The 20,000-nt window shown below is 18.0% G+C and overlaps 3 protein-coding genes across 3 annotated transcripts in view; 2 read left to right on the top strand and 1 right to left on the bottom strand.

Annotated features, from left to right (window-relative positions):
• Positions 1-1,264: 1,264 nt before the first annotated feature.
• On the top strand, positions 1,265-12,597 carry PADL01_1347500 (conserved Plasmodium membrane protein, unknown function; the record flags this gene model as incomplete). Its single annotated transcript, XM_028684035.1, has 3 exons — positions 1,265-12,090; positions 12,209-12,425; positions 12,511-12,597. The coding sequence occupies 3 exons, from the start codon at positions 1,265-1,267 to the stop codon at positions 12,595-12,597; spliced, it is 11,130 nt and encodes a 3,709-aa protein (XP_028540153.1).
• A 1,776-nt stretch (positions 12,598-14,373) lies between these two features.
• Positions 14,374-18,652, top strand: PADL01_1347400 (elongation factor Tu, putative; the record flags this gene model as incomplete). The annotated part of the gene is made up of 3 exons (XM_028684034.1): positions 14,374-17,825; positions 17,973-18,504; positions 18,590-18,652. 3 exons carry the CDS (start codon positions 14,374-14,376, stop codon positions 18,650-18,652), a joined length of 4,047 nt encoding a protein of 1,348 aa, XP_028540152.1.
• Positions 18,653-19,416: 764 nt separating this feature from the next.
• Positions 19,417-20,000, bottom strand: part of PADL01_1347300 (step II splicing factor, putative) — a gene marked incomplete at both ends in the record, with an annotated part of 802 nt that continues 218 nt past the window's right edge. The window contains one exon of the mRNA XM_028684033.1: positions 19,417-19,970. Within this exon, the coding sequence (XP_028540151.1) occupies positions 19,417-19,970 (554 nt within the window). The remainder of the gene's footprint in view (positions 19,971-20,000) is intronic.

Raw genomic sequence — 20,000 nt, 5'->3', positions numbered from 1 at the left:
AAATATTATAATATAACGTTTTTATAAAAGTTCTTGTACCTATTTTTAATATTGATGATATGCTAAAACGCATCTTTTTATATTTAAAAAAAATAAAATAAAATAAAATTGATATATAAATGAATATATATATATATATATATATTATTTCTTCTTTTTTTTCACAATTACATAATAACCTTTCCGATGTATAAATTAGCTTTCTTTAATATTGTATTTGTTTATGCTTATTATAATTTATAAGGATTTTCTTATAGGATTGTATATAATATATATATATATATATATTTTATGCTTTTAGGTATTATTTCTTTTTATATATTGTTATTATAATTGTTTGAATTATTTTTAAAATACTTATTTTATATTTTACGCTTCTCCTTTGTCCTAATTTTTTTTTTTTTTTTTTTTATATTATTATACGTTGGCTTAATATTATATATATATATATATATATATATATATATATATATATATACATACATATTTCTTTTATAAGAAAAAAATAAATATAATATCTCATTATACATTACTATATACATATTATATATATATATATATTTTTTTTTTTTTTTTTTTTTTTTTTTTTTTTTTTTTGTGGAATATTGAAATTTGTTTAATGTGTACACTAAAAATAAAGATAGAATATAATTTTATTCTCTTCTAATGAATTGTAAAAAAGTGCATATTTGTTTGTTTTAGTGTTTATTTTTTTTCATATATAATAGAACATACAAATATGTATAATATGTATGTATTTATATGAGCTGTTTATATAATTATAAAGAATATGTACGTGTGATTTATTTATTTATTATATAATTTTTTAGTTCCTTAATAAAAGAAATATATATATTCTAACACTTTAATAAAATCACTCTCTCTCAATATATATATATATATATATATATATATATATATATGTGATGTAATTGTTTTATGATATTCAACTGTTTTTAGTACTTATAAAAATATGATAACTATTTTTTAAGTCAACATGTTTATCTTTGCAAATAGGAATATTGTCTTATACAAGATAACAAATAAATGAATATATATATATATATATATATATATATATATATATATATATATTTTTTTTATTTGTATATCTTTTCATATTTTGAACCAAAAATATATTAGTGATCATAAATCCATATTGATGCTATATATTATTTATTTCAATTTATTTCAATTTATTTCAATTTATTTCAATTCATTTCAACTTATTTATTTTTTTTTTTTTTTGTACTACTAATTGAAAATGTTTAGAAGTATCGTTCCTACAACAGTTGGATTAAATAACTGTAAATATGTACATGTAAATGTTGATGAAGAATATGACATGTGTAATATCAAAAATGATGTTAAGATATATAATGCTGCTCAAGATGTTTCAAATATAAACTGTGAAAATATAACACATGTAGGTAGCATTTATAATATTCATATTGATAATTTAAAAAAATGTAAAAGTCCAGAAGAAATAGCTATCAAAATATTGAAATCACAAAACTGGGAAAATAAAAGGAAATATACAAATGATGATGAATATTTTTATAAAAAGAAAAAAAAAGTATCCAATAATATTTTGCAACAAATTTATATAAATGATTCTTCATATTTAATAAGAAATGATCATGATAATATAAACAAAGGAAATAATTATATAGATCAATGTAATAATTATATAGACCAAAATAATAATTATATAGACCAAGATAATAATTATATAGACCAAAATAATAATTATATAGACCAAAATAATAATTATATAAACCAAAATAATAATTATATAGACCAAAGAAATAATTATATAAACCAATGTAATAATTATATAAACCAATGTAATAATTATACTAATAAATATAGTAACCAATTAATTAATAAATATCCTATAAATAATAATATGAATAATCATATGGACAATTATAATTATTATAATAATATTCCTTATAATACATTTGCACAAAATCAAAAGGAAGAATATCAAAATATTTTACAAAATAATTATCATCAGTTTCAAAATTATAATCAAACTGAAAATAACAATGACACTATATATGATACACATGTAGATAATAATTTAATAAAACAGATGAACTTATTACAATTAGCTTATAAAAGCAGGTTTAAAAAATCAAATAATCATGTAAAAATTAATGAAGCTCTTTCATATAATAATAATAAGGAAGTAATACAAAATATAAAAAGTTCCATTAACAAAGAAAATAATCATAAATTTTATGATCATCTTCATTATAATGATAATATGAAGAATAACTGTTTACAAAACCAAGGGGAAAAAATATTCAATAATGATCCTACAGAGAATAAAGGAATGAATAATATACAACAAATAAATGAACAAATATTAAATGAAAATAAATATGATAATAATATGAATTATAATATAAATTTTGCCATAGATGAGGGAATTGATGGTCCAACAAGTGATCAAAGGAAGGAAACTACAGATGATTCGAGAGAAGAACAAATAGAAGAACCAATAGAAGAACCAAGAGAAGAACAAATAAAAGAGCCAATAAAAGAGCCAATAAAAGAGCCAATAAAAGAGCCAATAAAAGAGCCAATAAAAGAGCCAATAGAAGAGCCAATAGAAGAAGCAATAGAAGAACAAATAAAAAAACCAATAGAAGAACCAATAGAAAAACTAATAGAAGAACCAATAAAAGAACCAATAAAAGAACCAATAAAAGAACCAGTAGAAGAACAAATAAAAGAACCAGTAGAAGAACCAGTAGAAGTACCACTAGAAGAACCTATAAATACCCCCACAAATGACCAAATATATCCACAAAAACTCAATAAACATTTAATACCTGTCAATTTAAAAAACACATGCCATTTGAACAAAATAAAAAGCTCAACCTCAAATATTTTCAGAATTGATAACACTATTCCTATCCAAATAAAGGATAATAATTTTTTAGAATATTCAAATAACAATAATAATACATATATTGATGAACCAAATAAGGAAGACAAACAACTTGAGGAATACTTGGATATCTTTTTAGATTTGACTGAGGGAGATATAATTAATAATAAGAAGAAAATGAAGAGAATAATTAATTATATAGAAGAATACATAAGAAAGGGGAATATAAAAAATATGGAAAGACATAAATTCTTTTTGAATGATAATAAGATAGAATTAATATATAATAAATTATTATCAAACTGTAAGAACATTTTGAACATAGAAATAAGTTATAGAAAAAATAAAGTTGCAGAAGAATATACATCAGAAGAAGATATAAGTATGAATGATATAAATAATAAAGACAATATATATATGAATGATATTAATATGGATTATATAAATATGAATAATGTAAATTTTAATGACCGAGTGGATAATAATTCTATAGAAAATATAAATGATAAGGAATATTCTTCAAATCTTTTATTACATAAAAAAAAAAAAAGAGATAAAGAAAAAGTACAAGAACAAAATATAAACAATATTATGATGAATGAATTAATTTTTGGTCAATATAATATTTTATTATATTTACTGATGTTACATTTTGATGTTTTTAAAAATAAACATATGAATATAGATGATATAAATGATAATATATTATTAAATTTAAAAATCCATATGAAAAATGTTATAATAAAATTATATTTGAATCAAGTTAAAAATGGAGTTATTGAATTTTATAATATAAATGAAATATATTTAATAGAAATATATAATATATATGAAAAATGTTTATTTTATTTATATAATATATATATATATATAGAAAAATATGACACAGTATTAGTAAATTTAATTGATGTATGTATGATGACCTTTCAAATACATCATAATGTTCAAGATATTATAAAACATTCGATTAATTTGTTATTACTTGTATTTAAAAATAATAATAAAAAAATGAAAAAATATATTATAGACAATATACTGATGAATATAAATAATGTTAATTTTAAATACAATAAATTGAATTTTAAGAATTTCCAGAATAATTCGACATATGTTCATTTGATTCATTTCTTTTTGTTGAAGGTTTCAGAGACGTTTTCTTTTTATGAGGGAGATATGAAAGAAAGATTTTGTTTTAGCCAGCAGAGGGATGCAAAAAGGATGAGTCTTGATAGTAAGAAAGGTAAAGATTATGATGATGACAATAGTTATGATTATCATGATGATAACAATAGTGATGATTATTATCATGATGATGACAATAGTGATGATTATCATGATGATGATGATGATAGCGATTATGTTGATAAAAAATCATATAGAAAAAATTCAAATAAGGAATCCATTAATAATACAAGCGATTCAAATTTATCTGAGGATTCCTTTTGTCTATCATTATTCAGCAGTGAAAACGATAATAAAAATAATATTGTTAATAATGATTGTAAAAATGAAAAAGATATTAATAGATATTCAAAAAAAAAAAAACAAAAAAAAAATCAATTTTATTACAATCATCCTAAGGAAGAAAAAAAAATATATTCATTAAGAAGTCAAAAAAAGATCATAAATAATTATGATTATCATAATTTAAATAATAATAATAATAATAATATAAAGAAAAAAAAAATATATAATACACGGACAAAAAATAAGAACTTTATTGATAGTAATAGTATTACAAATAAAGGTAAAAAGAAAAAATGTATTTTTACCAATAAAACTAATAATTATAAAAAAGAAAAATATAATATAAAATATGATATAAATGGAAATATGCAAAAAAATGAAGATTCACATTTTATGTCTTGTTTCCATAATTTTATGATGAGAAAAAATTTTAAAAGATTAAATAATATAATAAATTATATCTTAATAGAAATGATTGAAAATTATTTGTTTGAAGATAATAAAAATGGTAGAATAATTTTACAACATTTTATTTTAGATCTTATAAAATGTTGTGATAATCCAAGATTCAATATAAGTTCACAATTTATAAAAAATATTATTCATATTTTTTTTGATATAATTAATAAAAAATATGATAATAATATAAAAGAAACTTGTCTATATTTATTAAGATATATTTTTAAATATATTTTTAATATATATAATTATATTAATAATTTCTCTTATCATATGTTATATTATTTCAATTATACTATGAAAACGAATAAATATATACAACCTCTATTTTATAATTTAAATAATCATACCTTTTATGAAAAAAACAAAATATTTCAACACGATCTTAATAATCAAACGGAAGATATTATTATTATTAATAATGATAATAATATAGAGGAAAAAAAAAAAAAAAAAAAAAATATAAATATAAAGAAAAATATAAATATCAAAAAAAATATAAAAAAAAAAACAAAAAAGAGTACAAACATAAATTCTGAAGATAAAACTAATAATGATAAAAACAATATAGAATTAAAAATATCAAAAAATAAGAAAACATTTAATCATACTAAATGTTGTAATGATCCAAAATATGAAGACACAATTCTTCGATGTGTGCAATGTCAATCTTTTTATCATATTAGTTGTATTGAAAAAAAAAATAATAAAAATATTTTATTCCAAAAAGATATTTATGATTTAAATGAATATAATGAACAAAATTTATTTCTAAAAAATAAAGAACAGAATAATGAGTTACAAAAAGGTGACATCTTTGATAAGAGAGAAGAAGAAAATAATAAAATTAATCTAAACGAACAGAAAAATGGAAATAAAAAATATAAAGAAGAAAAAAAAGATATATACAATAATAATTATTATAATATTAATAATATAGATAAAACAATATATACATCAAATATAATTGATTATAATTGTGATATTTGCAAAATAAAAAATTTGATAAAAATATTTATTATGAGAGAGAGTGAAATAAATAATAGTTTCTTAAATTTAATGTTTAAAAAAAAAAAAGAAAAAAATAAAGGATTTTATTCTTATGATAAATTTCTTAATAGCTTGAAAATTTTTATAGTATATTATTATTATATATTAATACATATTAATAAAGACAAAATTATTGATGACATTGATAAGGATAATAATTATGTATATTCATATATATTGTTATTATATAATAATTTTGTATATGAAAAGAATAAAAAGAATCATACTACAGTTTCAAATACAACAAAAAATAAAAATAAAATGAAACATATAGAAAGTGGTAAAAATAATGATGACAAAAATAATGATGACAAAAATAATGATGACAAAAAATATGATGACAAAAAATATGATGACAAAAATAATGATGACAAAAATAATGATGACAATAATAATGATGACAAAAAATATGATGACAAATATGTTGATGAACAAAAGAAAAAAAAAAAAAATTTAAATTCAATAAATGATATGCTAATTTACGAATTTAAAAATGTTAAGAAAAATGAAGAAATGTGCTATTCTTTTAGTTCTACACATAATTTTGATATATATATAAATTATGCTTGGAAAATGTATTTATATTTTTTCTTTTATGATTTCTTTTTTATAGCATTTAATCAATTATTTTATATCCTATATGAAAATAGCAATAAAAATTTAAGATATTATAGTATATCTATAATTAGCAATATTATAAATGATAATTATTTATATCTAAAAAGTAAACAAACACAACATATATTACTATCATGTTTGACAGATAATTATTTAAAAGTTAGAGAATATACCTTATATATTTTTTATAATTTTTGTAAGCAGTTTCTAGATATAGAAAATTTAATTATATATCAAAAAGAAATTACAACATTATTATATGATCAATCAAAAAAAAATATATATCCATGTCATCAAAAAAATGATACATTATTTAATACACCAAAAGAAATATTACAAAAAAATTATAAAAAAAAAATTACTAATATGAAAAATAATGATAATAATAATGAAGTAGAATTAAATAATACACAGGAAATACAAAATAATAATCATCAAAATAAATACTACCAGCATAATCATCAACAATTTGATGATAAAAATTATTATTCAGTTAATCAACAAAAACAGAATCATAAAAATATTTTAGATCTTAATGAATATATTACAAACAATATAGTTGAATCAATCAAAAGATGTTCAAAGGATATAAAAATAAGTGTAAGAATTATAAGTGTCAAAATATTAAAATATATTATATATTTTAATATATATATCAAAAGATATAATGAATCCATTTACAAAAAGGATATCCAAAATTATGATAATAACATGATAGATAAGGATTCTAATTATTTACATAATAATAATAATACTAATTATTATAGTGAACATGCTCATAATAATTATTATGAAGAAAAATATTTAATAAATCAGCAGAATACATCATCTCATAATATACAGCAAATAAATGATGAGAATATTAAACAAAATTGTAGTTCTGAAAATATTTCTATACTTAATGATTTAATTGAAAGATATGTATCTACTTATGATAATGATAACATGAAAAATAGTGTTATGGAAATTTTTATTGAAATTTTTTTTATCAATATTTTTAAAACAATCAAAATGAAAAATAAATATAGTAGTTTCAACAATGAAAATAATCAAATAAATTCTTGTTATAATAAAAAAATAGGAAATGCAGAAGATGATATTTATTATGAATCATTTACAAAAGATATACATTCTGATGAAAGCCAATCATTACAACAACATGAAAAGGACAAAAAAGACAAAAAAGACAAAAAAGACGAAGAAGATGATGAAGAAGAGCTAACAGATCAGCATAATCATAATAAATATGTAAAAGTTGAAAAAGATATTTATATCTTATTTATTCATCTATTATATGTTATGAAAAATAAACACAATATAAATATTGTAAACAAAATGCTTTCTTACCTTGATAAAAATATAAAGAAATATCAGGAATTATTCGATTTAACTGACAAAATTTTTGAGAATAAAACATTAAATCAAACTGATAATTATAATAATAATAATAATAATAAAATATTAAGAAAAGGTAAACAAACAGATAATTACAAATATTCAAAATGTGGTGATACAAATTATTATAATAATAGTATATATCATTATAATGTAGATAATGAAATAAATACCGAAATAGAAACAGTAAATGAAGAAGACGACCAAGAAAATGAATATATAAATAAAAATATAAATGTAAAACAAAATGATAACAAAAAGAATAAGAAGAAAAAACAACGTAAAAATAATAATATAAAAAAAAAAATTTATAAGGATAAAGAAAATCAAAATATTTCTAATACAGAGGATCATCAAAATAATAATTATATAGCATATAATAACAATATGCTAAATATTAAAAATAATGTTTATAATATATATATTAATAATTCCTATAAACATTTAGATATTTTAAATAAAAAAAATATAACATATATTTTAGAAGTATGGATTTATAATTTAATTTGTCTTTTTATAAAAACTCGAAGAAATAGTTTACTAGAAAATGAAACGAGGAAAATTATGAATATTCTAAATATTATTATAGAAATTATTCCTGAATTATTCATAAAATATGTTAATTTTTTTTATCCTTATATATATAATAATGATGTATCAAAAGATGTATGTGAATTATTATCTTCTATATTTCCATATTGTAAATTAGATTTGCAATTAAAATTACAATTTAAGAAAGTTACATTTAATAATTCTTTATTATATCATCATAATATATTTATATCAAGATCATATATACAATTATTATGTACTTTGCACACATATATATTTTGTAATTTTGTTTATTTTAAAACATATATAGAAGAATGTTTTATCAAACTGTATAAATACAAATTATGTTTTCTTATTAATAATACTGTGGTTCAGCTCAATAATTTTGTTAGAGAGTTCTATTTAATGAACCTAGAGCAAAAGGAAGAAATCAAAAATAATTTGATACGTTTATATAACAACCATTTACAGAATGTTAATCCAAATAATTTAAGACATGATAGAAATGTAAATGATCAAAAAAAAGGAAAGGAGTTAAATAATACTCTGGAATATAAAAATCATGAATGTAATCAAAATAAGGATGAATCCAATAATTATAGTGATAAAAATTCGAATAATTTATCAAATCCTGAACATTTTTTTATTTACAACATTATAGATATTACATATGAAGAATTTATTTCTCATTTAGATCTATATAAGAAACATATTTTTGATATATTTTCGATTACACACAATGATATAATAAACATTAATAAATATGCATGGCTCATATCTATAATGTGCGAATTTATAAATATGAATAAAATAATTATTAATGATGTATATGATGTGAATGAAATAGATGAATCAGTACATATACAAATAAAAAATGAAAATCAGGAAAAGCAAACAAAAAATCACAACAATGATAAGAATAATATAAATGTAAATATAAATATATATAGTAATAATAATATTAATAGTAATAATAATATTAATAGTCATTATAATAATTATAATAGAGATACCATACTATCAGACAAATTTAATATTCTTTGTTCTAATAATAATATGAAATATATTAAATTATCAGATATTGTAAAAAATGTCAAAGTCTATATAAATGCTATTTTATATTTTGAATTTATTTATAATAAACAAAATGATTATATAAAAAGATGGAATATTTTAAAATTAAAAAATGAAATTATTTCTGAAATTATACAAAAAAAAATAAACATAAATAAAATAGAGAAATGTAATGATATTTTTAATTACAAATTTTATAACGTATCCTTAATATTAGTTAATATATTAATTGATCTATTTTATATAACCAATGATATTAAATGTAAATGTTTTTTCTTACATTGCTTATGTAAAATATTATCAAATTATCATAACTCCCATTTTATTAATGATCTAAAATTAAGAAATGTTTTCTTCTATTGTATTGATGCATTTTCTAATTCTTCATTACAAAAAAGTTTTCTCTACTCTCTTCTTCAATTAATTAAGACATATGAACAATTTCTACGAAACAAAAATAACATTAACATTGCTCAAAGTGGTAAGACTAAAAACAATGAAAACAATTATATTACATTTAAAAAAATGACACAACTGGTGACAAACGAAGAAAAACAGCACAATAAAAACAATATAATAAAAAAAAATAAAAATAAATGTTTTTCAAGTGATGAACTAACTACTTGTGATGATAGGGAATATTCCTCCTTTGCAATTTCTTGTATTAACCCACAAAGTTCCTCTTCTCAAAGTCCTAATTTATGCGAGAGTAATGATAATGAAATAGCTAGCCATTCTGGAAAAAACAATACCAAAAAAAAAAAAAAAAAAAAATTGGGTCAGGAAGAACAAATGAATACAGAAGAATTATTCGAAGAAAACGAGACATCAGTTGCAGATATAAAACTGGAAGAAGAACTTGTAAAAGGTACAAATAAAAAGAATCAGAAAAATAAAAAAATAGATCCAAAAAATTATAGCATTAATGAAAAAAAGCTAAAAAAAAATCATGTAAAATGTCAAAAAAATCATGGTCAGGAAAATATTAAAAATTATGAAAGTAATAAAAATGATGTAAATGGTACACATCATTTAAATAATCAATTGGTAGATGATCATAATAATACTAATAAAAGAAATGTGGATAAAAATCAGAATAAGGATATTATACACGTTTTGCTGGTAGCCTCACTATTTTCTCAAAAAATTATTGATTTATTAATTGTAAATAAATATATGTATATAGACTGCACACAAGATGAATTAAATTTTATTAAATGCTTAGGTATACAAATATTAAGTCATTTATATAAAGAAGGTTTTATTCAGAGTAGTAAAATATCACCAAGTATTTTTTGTTTATGCTTTTCTTCTGATATAAAATTAAAATCACGTAGTGAAAAGGTAATAAACTGTATCATAGAAAAAGAAAATTATAACTTTTTAAATAATTTAGCTGAATGTTTACAATATCTGTTATTTTATATAATTGAAAATAATTATATGTATAATAATAGGGAATCAAATAATATAAATAATTTATTCTTATTTAATAAAATAGAATCAAGTTTCTTCAAAACATTGCTTGATATTTATGAAAACTTAACATCCAAAAAATTAAAAATAAAATATCTTAAAATTATATTGAAAGAGATTGAAAATACTTGTCACTTTATTTTATACGATAAAATAAAAAAGTTCATAAGAGAAACAAATGAAAAATATAGTAATAATAATAGTAATAATAATAGTAATATACATGATAATAATAATAATAATGATGATGGCGATGTCTATTATAATAATACAAATATTTTTAATAATCAAGATTTGTCAAAAAATATTATGATTCATATTTATCCTATAAATCAAATTTATTCATATATTATTAATAGGTATATAATATTACCAAATAATAAAACTATTAAAAAGAATGATAAATCAAAAAAATTTAAAGAAATTACTACATCTTCTTTATCTTCATGCTCTTCATCATATTCTTCAAATGGTTTGTATAATAATGATGACAAATTAAAAAAAAAGAAAAATAAAGAAAATAATAAAAAGAAAAAGAACAGTGAAAGATCTAAACATAAAGATTTATATTATAAGGAAAAAACACCATCATCGAAAGATGATTCAAGTGTGACAGAAAATATATATGATAATGATAATTATCAAATTAAGAAATGCAAAAATATTATGGAAAAAATAAGAAATAAATATAATTATTTATTAAACGATTATTATATGAAAATGGATGAATATATATATATTAATTATTTCCTATTCCTATATTTACAAATTTTAATAAATTTAATATCATATTTAAACTTTTCTACATATAATGAAATAGCCATATTGATTCATGACATTAATAAACTTTATTGTATTATATCATCAACAATACATATGGATATGTATGCAGATGATATTTCAAGAACAAATGAAGAATCCTTCTATTCATTTAATGATCATATGAAACAATATACGAGTGTAAATGATATAAACATGGAAAATGAAGATTATCTGTCTATTAATTTAAATTTAAACAAGGTTAAGTGCTTTGTTATGGCAATTTTAAATAATTTGACGAACAATTTAATAAAACATTATGATATAGACACATCAAAGTAAGAAGAAAATTAAAAATATACAATATGTATATATGTATATATGTATGTGTTTATTTATTTATTTATTTATTTATTTATTTATTTGTTTATTTTTTCATTTTCACCTTTCGAACAGATTAAATGAATTAATCGAAGAAGATAATATTAAAGAAAATAAAATAGAGGATGAAAAAAGAGAAGAACCAAAAAACAATATTTTTAATTATTTGGAATATATATATGAGTGTATTGAAATATTTATTGAAGATAATAATACAATTGTTGAAAAATATTCTAAATGTCATTTGAATATCCATAACTTAAATAACGATTATATAAATAAATTGATAAATGTAACATAAAAAATAAAAAAATTTTTTTTTTTCCATATTTTCAATAATATATATATATATTTTTTTTTTTTTTTTCTTTTTTTAGGATGGAAAAAATAAAAAATTTGTACAAAAGAAAAAACAAAAGGAGACAGCTAAACAAAGACGTTTAACATTAAAAAGAAATAATTAAAGATAAATTTAAAATAAATATTTATATAGAAAAATTTACCCTTAAACATTTATTTTGTTATGTCTAAAATATAAATATATATATATATATATATATATATATATATATGTGTTTATTATTTAATTAATTTGTAACTTTATTTATATAATTTTTTTTTGATATGTAATTTTTTGTTCCTATAATTGTCATATGTTATTTTATTTTTTTAATAAGGCATAAATAAAATTATTTTTTGTAAGTATAGCTTCCACATGGATTTATATTAAAACATTTTCGAGTATTTTTATGAATATTTTATTTTAATACATATAAATAAATATATTTAATTTCCTAATATATATATATATATATATTTCTTTTCTTTGATTTTGTTGTGTAAATATATATATATATATATATATATATATATAACGTATGCTATATAATGGAATTTTTTTTTCTCTTGTAACATTTTCATAAAGGAAGAAAAATAAAAATATGAAAATTGAAACTTATTTGTATTGGTTTATGTATAATAACTGTTGTTTAATAAATAAAAAAATATGTATATATATATATATATATATATTTTTTTTTTGTTTTTTCTTTAAGTTTATATAGAATTTACATAGTTTGTAAAACATAAAAAATACTTATTCCTTTTTTATATAATTTGAATATATTTCAAATTTTTTTTTTTTTTTTTCTTGGATTTATACAATGCATAGGAAAATTCAAAATTTTGTAAAAATTAATTTTATTATTTTTTATCATTTTGTTCTTATTAATATGTTTAAGTACCATTTTTGAATCGTCCTATTTTGTAACATATATATAATAATATATATATAATATAAAAATATATAATATAGAAAAAGAAAAATATTATATACATATTATAATATATATATTATAATCCACGTCATACATAATATATATACATATATAATATTACTCAATCCATTTTTGTGAATAAAATACATTATAATATTATATATATAAAAAATATATATTAATATATATTATATTTTATTATCATTTGTATTTGAGTAAATTTATTCTCTCATAAAAAAACATATATTATATATATTATATATGTGATATAATTCCTTTACATTTTTTTTTTTTTTTTTTTTTTTCTTCATATTTTGTGAATTATATATTAACATGTGATTACTCTTTTATTTTGAATATAATAAATTATAAAGTGTTCTGAAAATTTTATATTTTATATTTTTTATGATTTTATTTTATTTTTATTTTTTTTGAAGAATAAATATTTACATAATAAGATTTATATTAAATGTATCTAATATGTTTGTATAACTATGAAAAGAACATTGTAAGTATAACATGATATATATTAATGAAATATATAAATGTTATTTATATGTTGGAATGTATATAAAATGAAATTATATGGAACATTATATATATATATAAAGAATAGTCTATCACACTTTATAGAATATTATAATATATATATATATATTATATATGTACAATTTTTTTTTTTTTTTTTTTTTTTTGTTTATGTTACTTTTTCATCGTACTATTTAATTATATGGTGTGATTTTATGTTGAACCATACGTTCATTAATTAATTCATTCATTAGTTAATTCATTTATTAATTGTATATATATATTAATATATTTTTTGTAATTTTATATAATCATTTAATTATTTGTTGATATATATATGTTTATATAAGTATTTCCACGTTGAAATGCATAATTTAGATTTATTTAATATATATATATATATTTTTTTTTTTTTTTTTTTGAAATATACATATTATGGATTTTACAAAACACTTAAGTGACAATGACAAGATCCGTAATATATGTATTTTGGCCCATGTAGATCATGGCAAAACAACATTAGTTGATAATTTAATAAGTTCAAATAAAATAATAAGTGAGAAAAATATTGGAAAAATAAAATATTTGGATAGTAGGGAAGATGAACAGAAACGCCAAATAACAATGAAAAGTTCAAGTATTCTTTTAAAGCATATTTATAATAAAGATTATGTGAAAGATATGTTTATTGAAAATAAGGATAAGAATGAAAAGAATAATAAATTAAACAATAATAATAATGGTATGATTAATGAGCAAAATGTTGAAGGAAATATTGATAATATAAAAAGTGGTGATAACACAAAAAATTGTGATAACCCAAAAAATTGTGATAATACAAAAAATTGTGATAATACAAAAAATTGTGATAATACAAAAAATTGTGATAATACAAAAAATTGTGATAACCCAAAAAATTGTGATAACACAATAAATTGTGATAACCCAAAAAATTGTGATAATATTTTAAGTGGAAAAAATATAACAAAGGGGGAGGAAAATAATATTGATACTTTTTCAATAAATATCATTGACACACCTGGACATGTAGATTTTTCATCTGAAGTATCTACATGTATCCGTATATGTGATGGTGCTTTAATATTAGTAGATTGTATTGAAGGGTTATGTAGTCAAACAAAGATTGTATTAAGACAGAGTTGGAAAGAAATGATTAAAACGATTTTAGTTATAAATAAAATTGATAAATTAATTACTAATCAAAATATGGATAGTATAAATGCTTATGAACATATAAATAATATTATTGAACAAGTAAATGCTTATATTTTTCAATTATATATTGAAGACAATATGGATAATGAAAATGTTGAAACAAAAAATGAATTAGAAAAATATTCTTATTCCCCTTTAAAAGGAAATGTTTTATTATGTAGTAGTATACATTGTTGGTGTATAGATATGAATATTTTTTGTTATTCTTTTTGTAAAAAAATGAATATCGACACTTCTAATTCTGATAAAATCAAAAAATATATGTGGAATCAATATTATTTTAATGTGAAAGAAAAAAAAATATTAAAAATACCTAACGAAACATATACAAAGAATAATAATAATAATATAAATATAAATAATAATAATAATAATAATAATAATAATTATAATTGTACTAATGATAATGATTATAATAAAATAAAGAAAAAAAAAAAAAATTTATTCTCCTTAGTTGTATTAGATTTGTTATGGAAAATATATGATATTACAATAATAAATAGAGATGATGAACAAATTAAAAAATTGTGTAAAGAATTAAATATATGTGATTCATTTATAAATAAGAATCAACAAAATAATTTAGAAAATAATACATATATATTAACTTATATTATGTCACGTTTTTTAAATTTATCTAGATCTATATTTAATGCATGTATTGAAATATTTCCATCTCCAAAAAATATTGATGAAAATAGACTTTTTAAAATATATCCATCATTATATAATGATGAAATATATAAACATATTATAAAATGTTCTACTGACAATTTTACAATTATTTATATATCCAAATATATATGTGCAAATTTACAAAATAATACATTAGTTGGATTTAAAGGATTCTATGATAAAAATACTTTTCTATCTATTTGTAGAATATATTCAGGAGTGTTATATGAAAATATGATATTATATATATGTGGTAAATCTATTAGAACTATAATAAAAAAAATTTTTATATGTATGGGTGGAGATTTAATACCAATTCGATATGCATATGCAGGTAATATTGTGGCTTTATATCTTTCTATACTTCACGATGATGTAAAGAATAATGTAGGAGATAATTATTTACAAAATGATGATATAAAATGTGATATAAATAATATAAATGATAAAAGAGAAGAAAGTGATTTTATTCCAAATAGTTTAGGTATAAATTATAATAATAAAAATTTGTTATGTAATAAAAATATGGAATATTCAATAAATAGAAATAATATAAATATGGAACATAATAATGCATCAGATTTACAATATTTATCAAATACTTTAATGAATTTAATAAAAAATAAACGTAATAATAAAAAAGAACATAATATATTTTTAATGAATAATGATGGTATATTTTTAAATAAAAATATAACCTTGTCAAATTATAAAAATGCAGATTCATTTATATTACCATTTACAGATACATGTTCTACTATATTACATACAATAATTGAACCAACAAATATTCAAGATATGAATAAATTTTTATATGGTTTGATTTTATTATATACATGTGATACATCTATAGATATAGATTTTAATGAAAAAGGAGAATATATCCTAAAATTTTGTGGTGAAATACATATGCAAAAATGTTTATCCGATTTTGTTAATATATATAGTAATATAGAAATTAAAACATCAGATGCAAACATTTCAATAAGAGAAGGAATACATGAAAATTTTATAAAGCTTAAAAGAAAAAAAAATAAAATACCTGATAATTTAAAAAATTTATATCATTACTATTTAAAAGTACAATCATCATCTCAAGGACTCCTCTCAGACTCTTCACAAAAAAATCAAGAAAATGGTATAAATAATAATATGTTATATAAAGATACTTTAAAAAATCAAAATATAAATAATCTTATGAATAATAATATTGATGATAATACGGATAAAAATAATGATGTCATTTCAGATGAGTTATTTAAAAATGTTCATATAAATAAAGATAATCATTTTTTAAATATTTTATTTAATTATAATAATAATACAATATGTCATAAATTAAATAATGATGCCTTTTATCTTTTCGTAAGTGTATTAAATATGCCAGAAACTTTATTAAATTTCTTTGACAAAAATTATTCCAATATTCAAACTATATTAGAAAACAGATCTATATCTCCACAATTTTTAAATTATAATAAAAATGATTTATCATCAACAAATGAGAATTTTATGTATAAACAATGTTTAATTAATCTAGAAAAATGTGTAAATGAAATATGTTTTTCAGAGAAAATATATTCTGACAATATCACAGATGAAGTTATAAAGGAAGATATTCAAGAGGAAAATAAAGATAATATGACAAGTATTAATGAAAATAATGATAGTATTGAAAAATTAAATATATTAAAAAAAAATAAAAATTATCACTTGCAATTATGGGATATATCTGTACAAAATGGAAGTATTACTTTGTTATATTTAAAAAAATATTATAATAAAAAAAATAATAACCAATATTTACAAGATAATATTTTAACTAATGAAAAATATAGAAAGGTTATAAATGATAGGTCATTTATTGATACATATTTATCTGATAATAATAGTGACATAAATATATATTTGAATAATATATGTCTTGGTTTTAAATTGGCTTCCAAATATGGTCCCATAGCACAAGAGCCCATAAGGTAAAAGAAATATATATATATTATATATTATATGGTTGTATATATATATAATATATATATTATATATCATATGGCTGTATATATATATATATATATATATATATATATATATATATATGTATATTTTATTTTATATTTTTTTTTTAGGGGAACACTTTTTATTATTGAGGGACTAATTATTGATGAAGAATCCAAGGATGAAATGTTTGAAGATATAAATAGCAATGAAGAAAATACAGAAGATAAAATTAATGCAGGTAATATCATTGCATTAATGAAAGAGGCATGTTTAAATTCTATGCAACAAAATAAATTAAGAATATATGAACCTATGTTAAGATTAAATTTGACTTGTGAAAGTACTGTATTAGGAAAAGTCTATAATGTATTATTAAAAAGGAGATGTTCTATCTTATCAGAAGAAATAAAAGATGGTTATTTCTTATATTGTATTGATGCCTATTTGCCTTTATTCAATTCTTTCAAATTAGCAGAAGAATTAAGATCAAAGTGTTCTGGAAATGTTATTTATGATATTCAATTTAGTCACTGGAATAAATTAAATGAAGATATATTTCTATTAAATGATACATCAACATTTATATATGATGAGGATTTTGATGTGAAATTAATGGAAAATACAGCAACGGATATTGTCAACTATATTAGGAGAGCAAAGGTAAAGAAAAAAAAAATATATACATACATATAAATATATATATATATATATATATATATATATATATATATATATTACTTTACAGGGATTAGAAACAAACGAAAAAATTATGCAAAAACCAGAAAAACAATGTACCTTAAAGAAATAGTTGTGAAAATAAAAAATAAATGATAAACAAATTCAATTTTACTTTAATTAGTTGTATTTATATATATATTATATATATATATAATTTTTAAAATTAAAATATCTTATTAACTTTACATTTTTTATGCCTTCTTAATTTTTGTTCAAATTTATAAATTTTTAGGTAAAAATAAACATATAAATTTATCTATATATATTTTATATTATACATATATTCAAAATATATATTTATTATTGTTCATTATGGTTCGATATATTTCTTTTATTTTGTTTAGTTATTTTTATTTAATTTTTTTTTTTTTTTTTATGTGAATTGTTAAAAAATACAAGTATTCTTTAATTTTTTTTTTTCTTTAATATTTTCTTTTTTTTTATGTATACTGCTTTTATTTATATTAATATTTTGAAAAATATTTGAAAACTGTATAATTTATTGAAAAACAAGAAAAAAAAAATAATAATAAAAATATTTATGTCTAACTGTTTTTATTTAATTAGTTACACAAACATCAACCAAAAAAAAAAAAAAAAAAAAAAAGACAAAAAGGAATGAAATGAAATAAATCAATATAAAATGATATATAATATGTATATAATAATTATAACTATAAAAAAAAAAAAAATTATGTAAGTCTCGATTAATTAAAGACATATATAAAAATATGTTATTACCATATAATAAACAGTATCCAAACTGAAGACACCTTTTTTATTTTCTTTTTCTACTTTAATATTTTTATTATTTTATTTTATTTTTTTTTTGGATTATCCTATTTTATTCAAAACAGCTGTTATACTATTATCAACAGTAAGTTTTTTTTTCTTCTTCTTTTTGTTTTTTGTTTTTGTTAAATCTTTTTTAATAGGATTATTATTTATATTATAATTACAATTTGTATTATTTGGACATTTTGAATTCTTATCTATATTTTTACAACACTTGAAACCCCATTTGTTTTTTTCTTTATCATAATAAGAACCATAAATAGATCTATGATTTTTTAAAAATATGTCTTCATCATATTTTGATCTTATAAGTATCTTATTTATAATATTATCATTTGGAATAGTTTCATTTGAAATATTATTTTGTAAAATTTTTTTTTTCATAGAATTCTCCTTTTTGAATTCTTTATTTATATCATATAATATATTGTGTACATCATTTTTATTTTCTTCTTCATTTTTACGTAATTGTTTTTTTAATTCATATAATTTATATTGCTCTTCTCTTTTCTTTAGGTATTTTTCTTCTTCTTCTTTTCGCTTTTTTTCATTCTCCTCAGCTAGCCATACTCTTTCCAAATTTTTTATATTACCTAAATGAAATGATATATATATATATATAT

This window comes from Plasmodium sp. gorilla clade G2, assembly GCF_900097015.1.
Source record: "Plasmodium sp. gorilla clade G2 genome assembly, chromosome: 13".
NCBI classification, from domain to species: Eukaryota; Apicomplexa; class Aconoidasida; order Haemosporida; family Plasmodiidae; genus Plasmodium; species Plasmodium adleri (nom. inval.).
The sequence above is the reverse complement of the archived record's forward strand: the minus strand, read 5'-3'. Positions and strand labels throughout refer to the sequence as shown.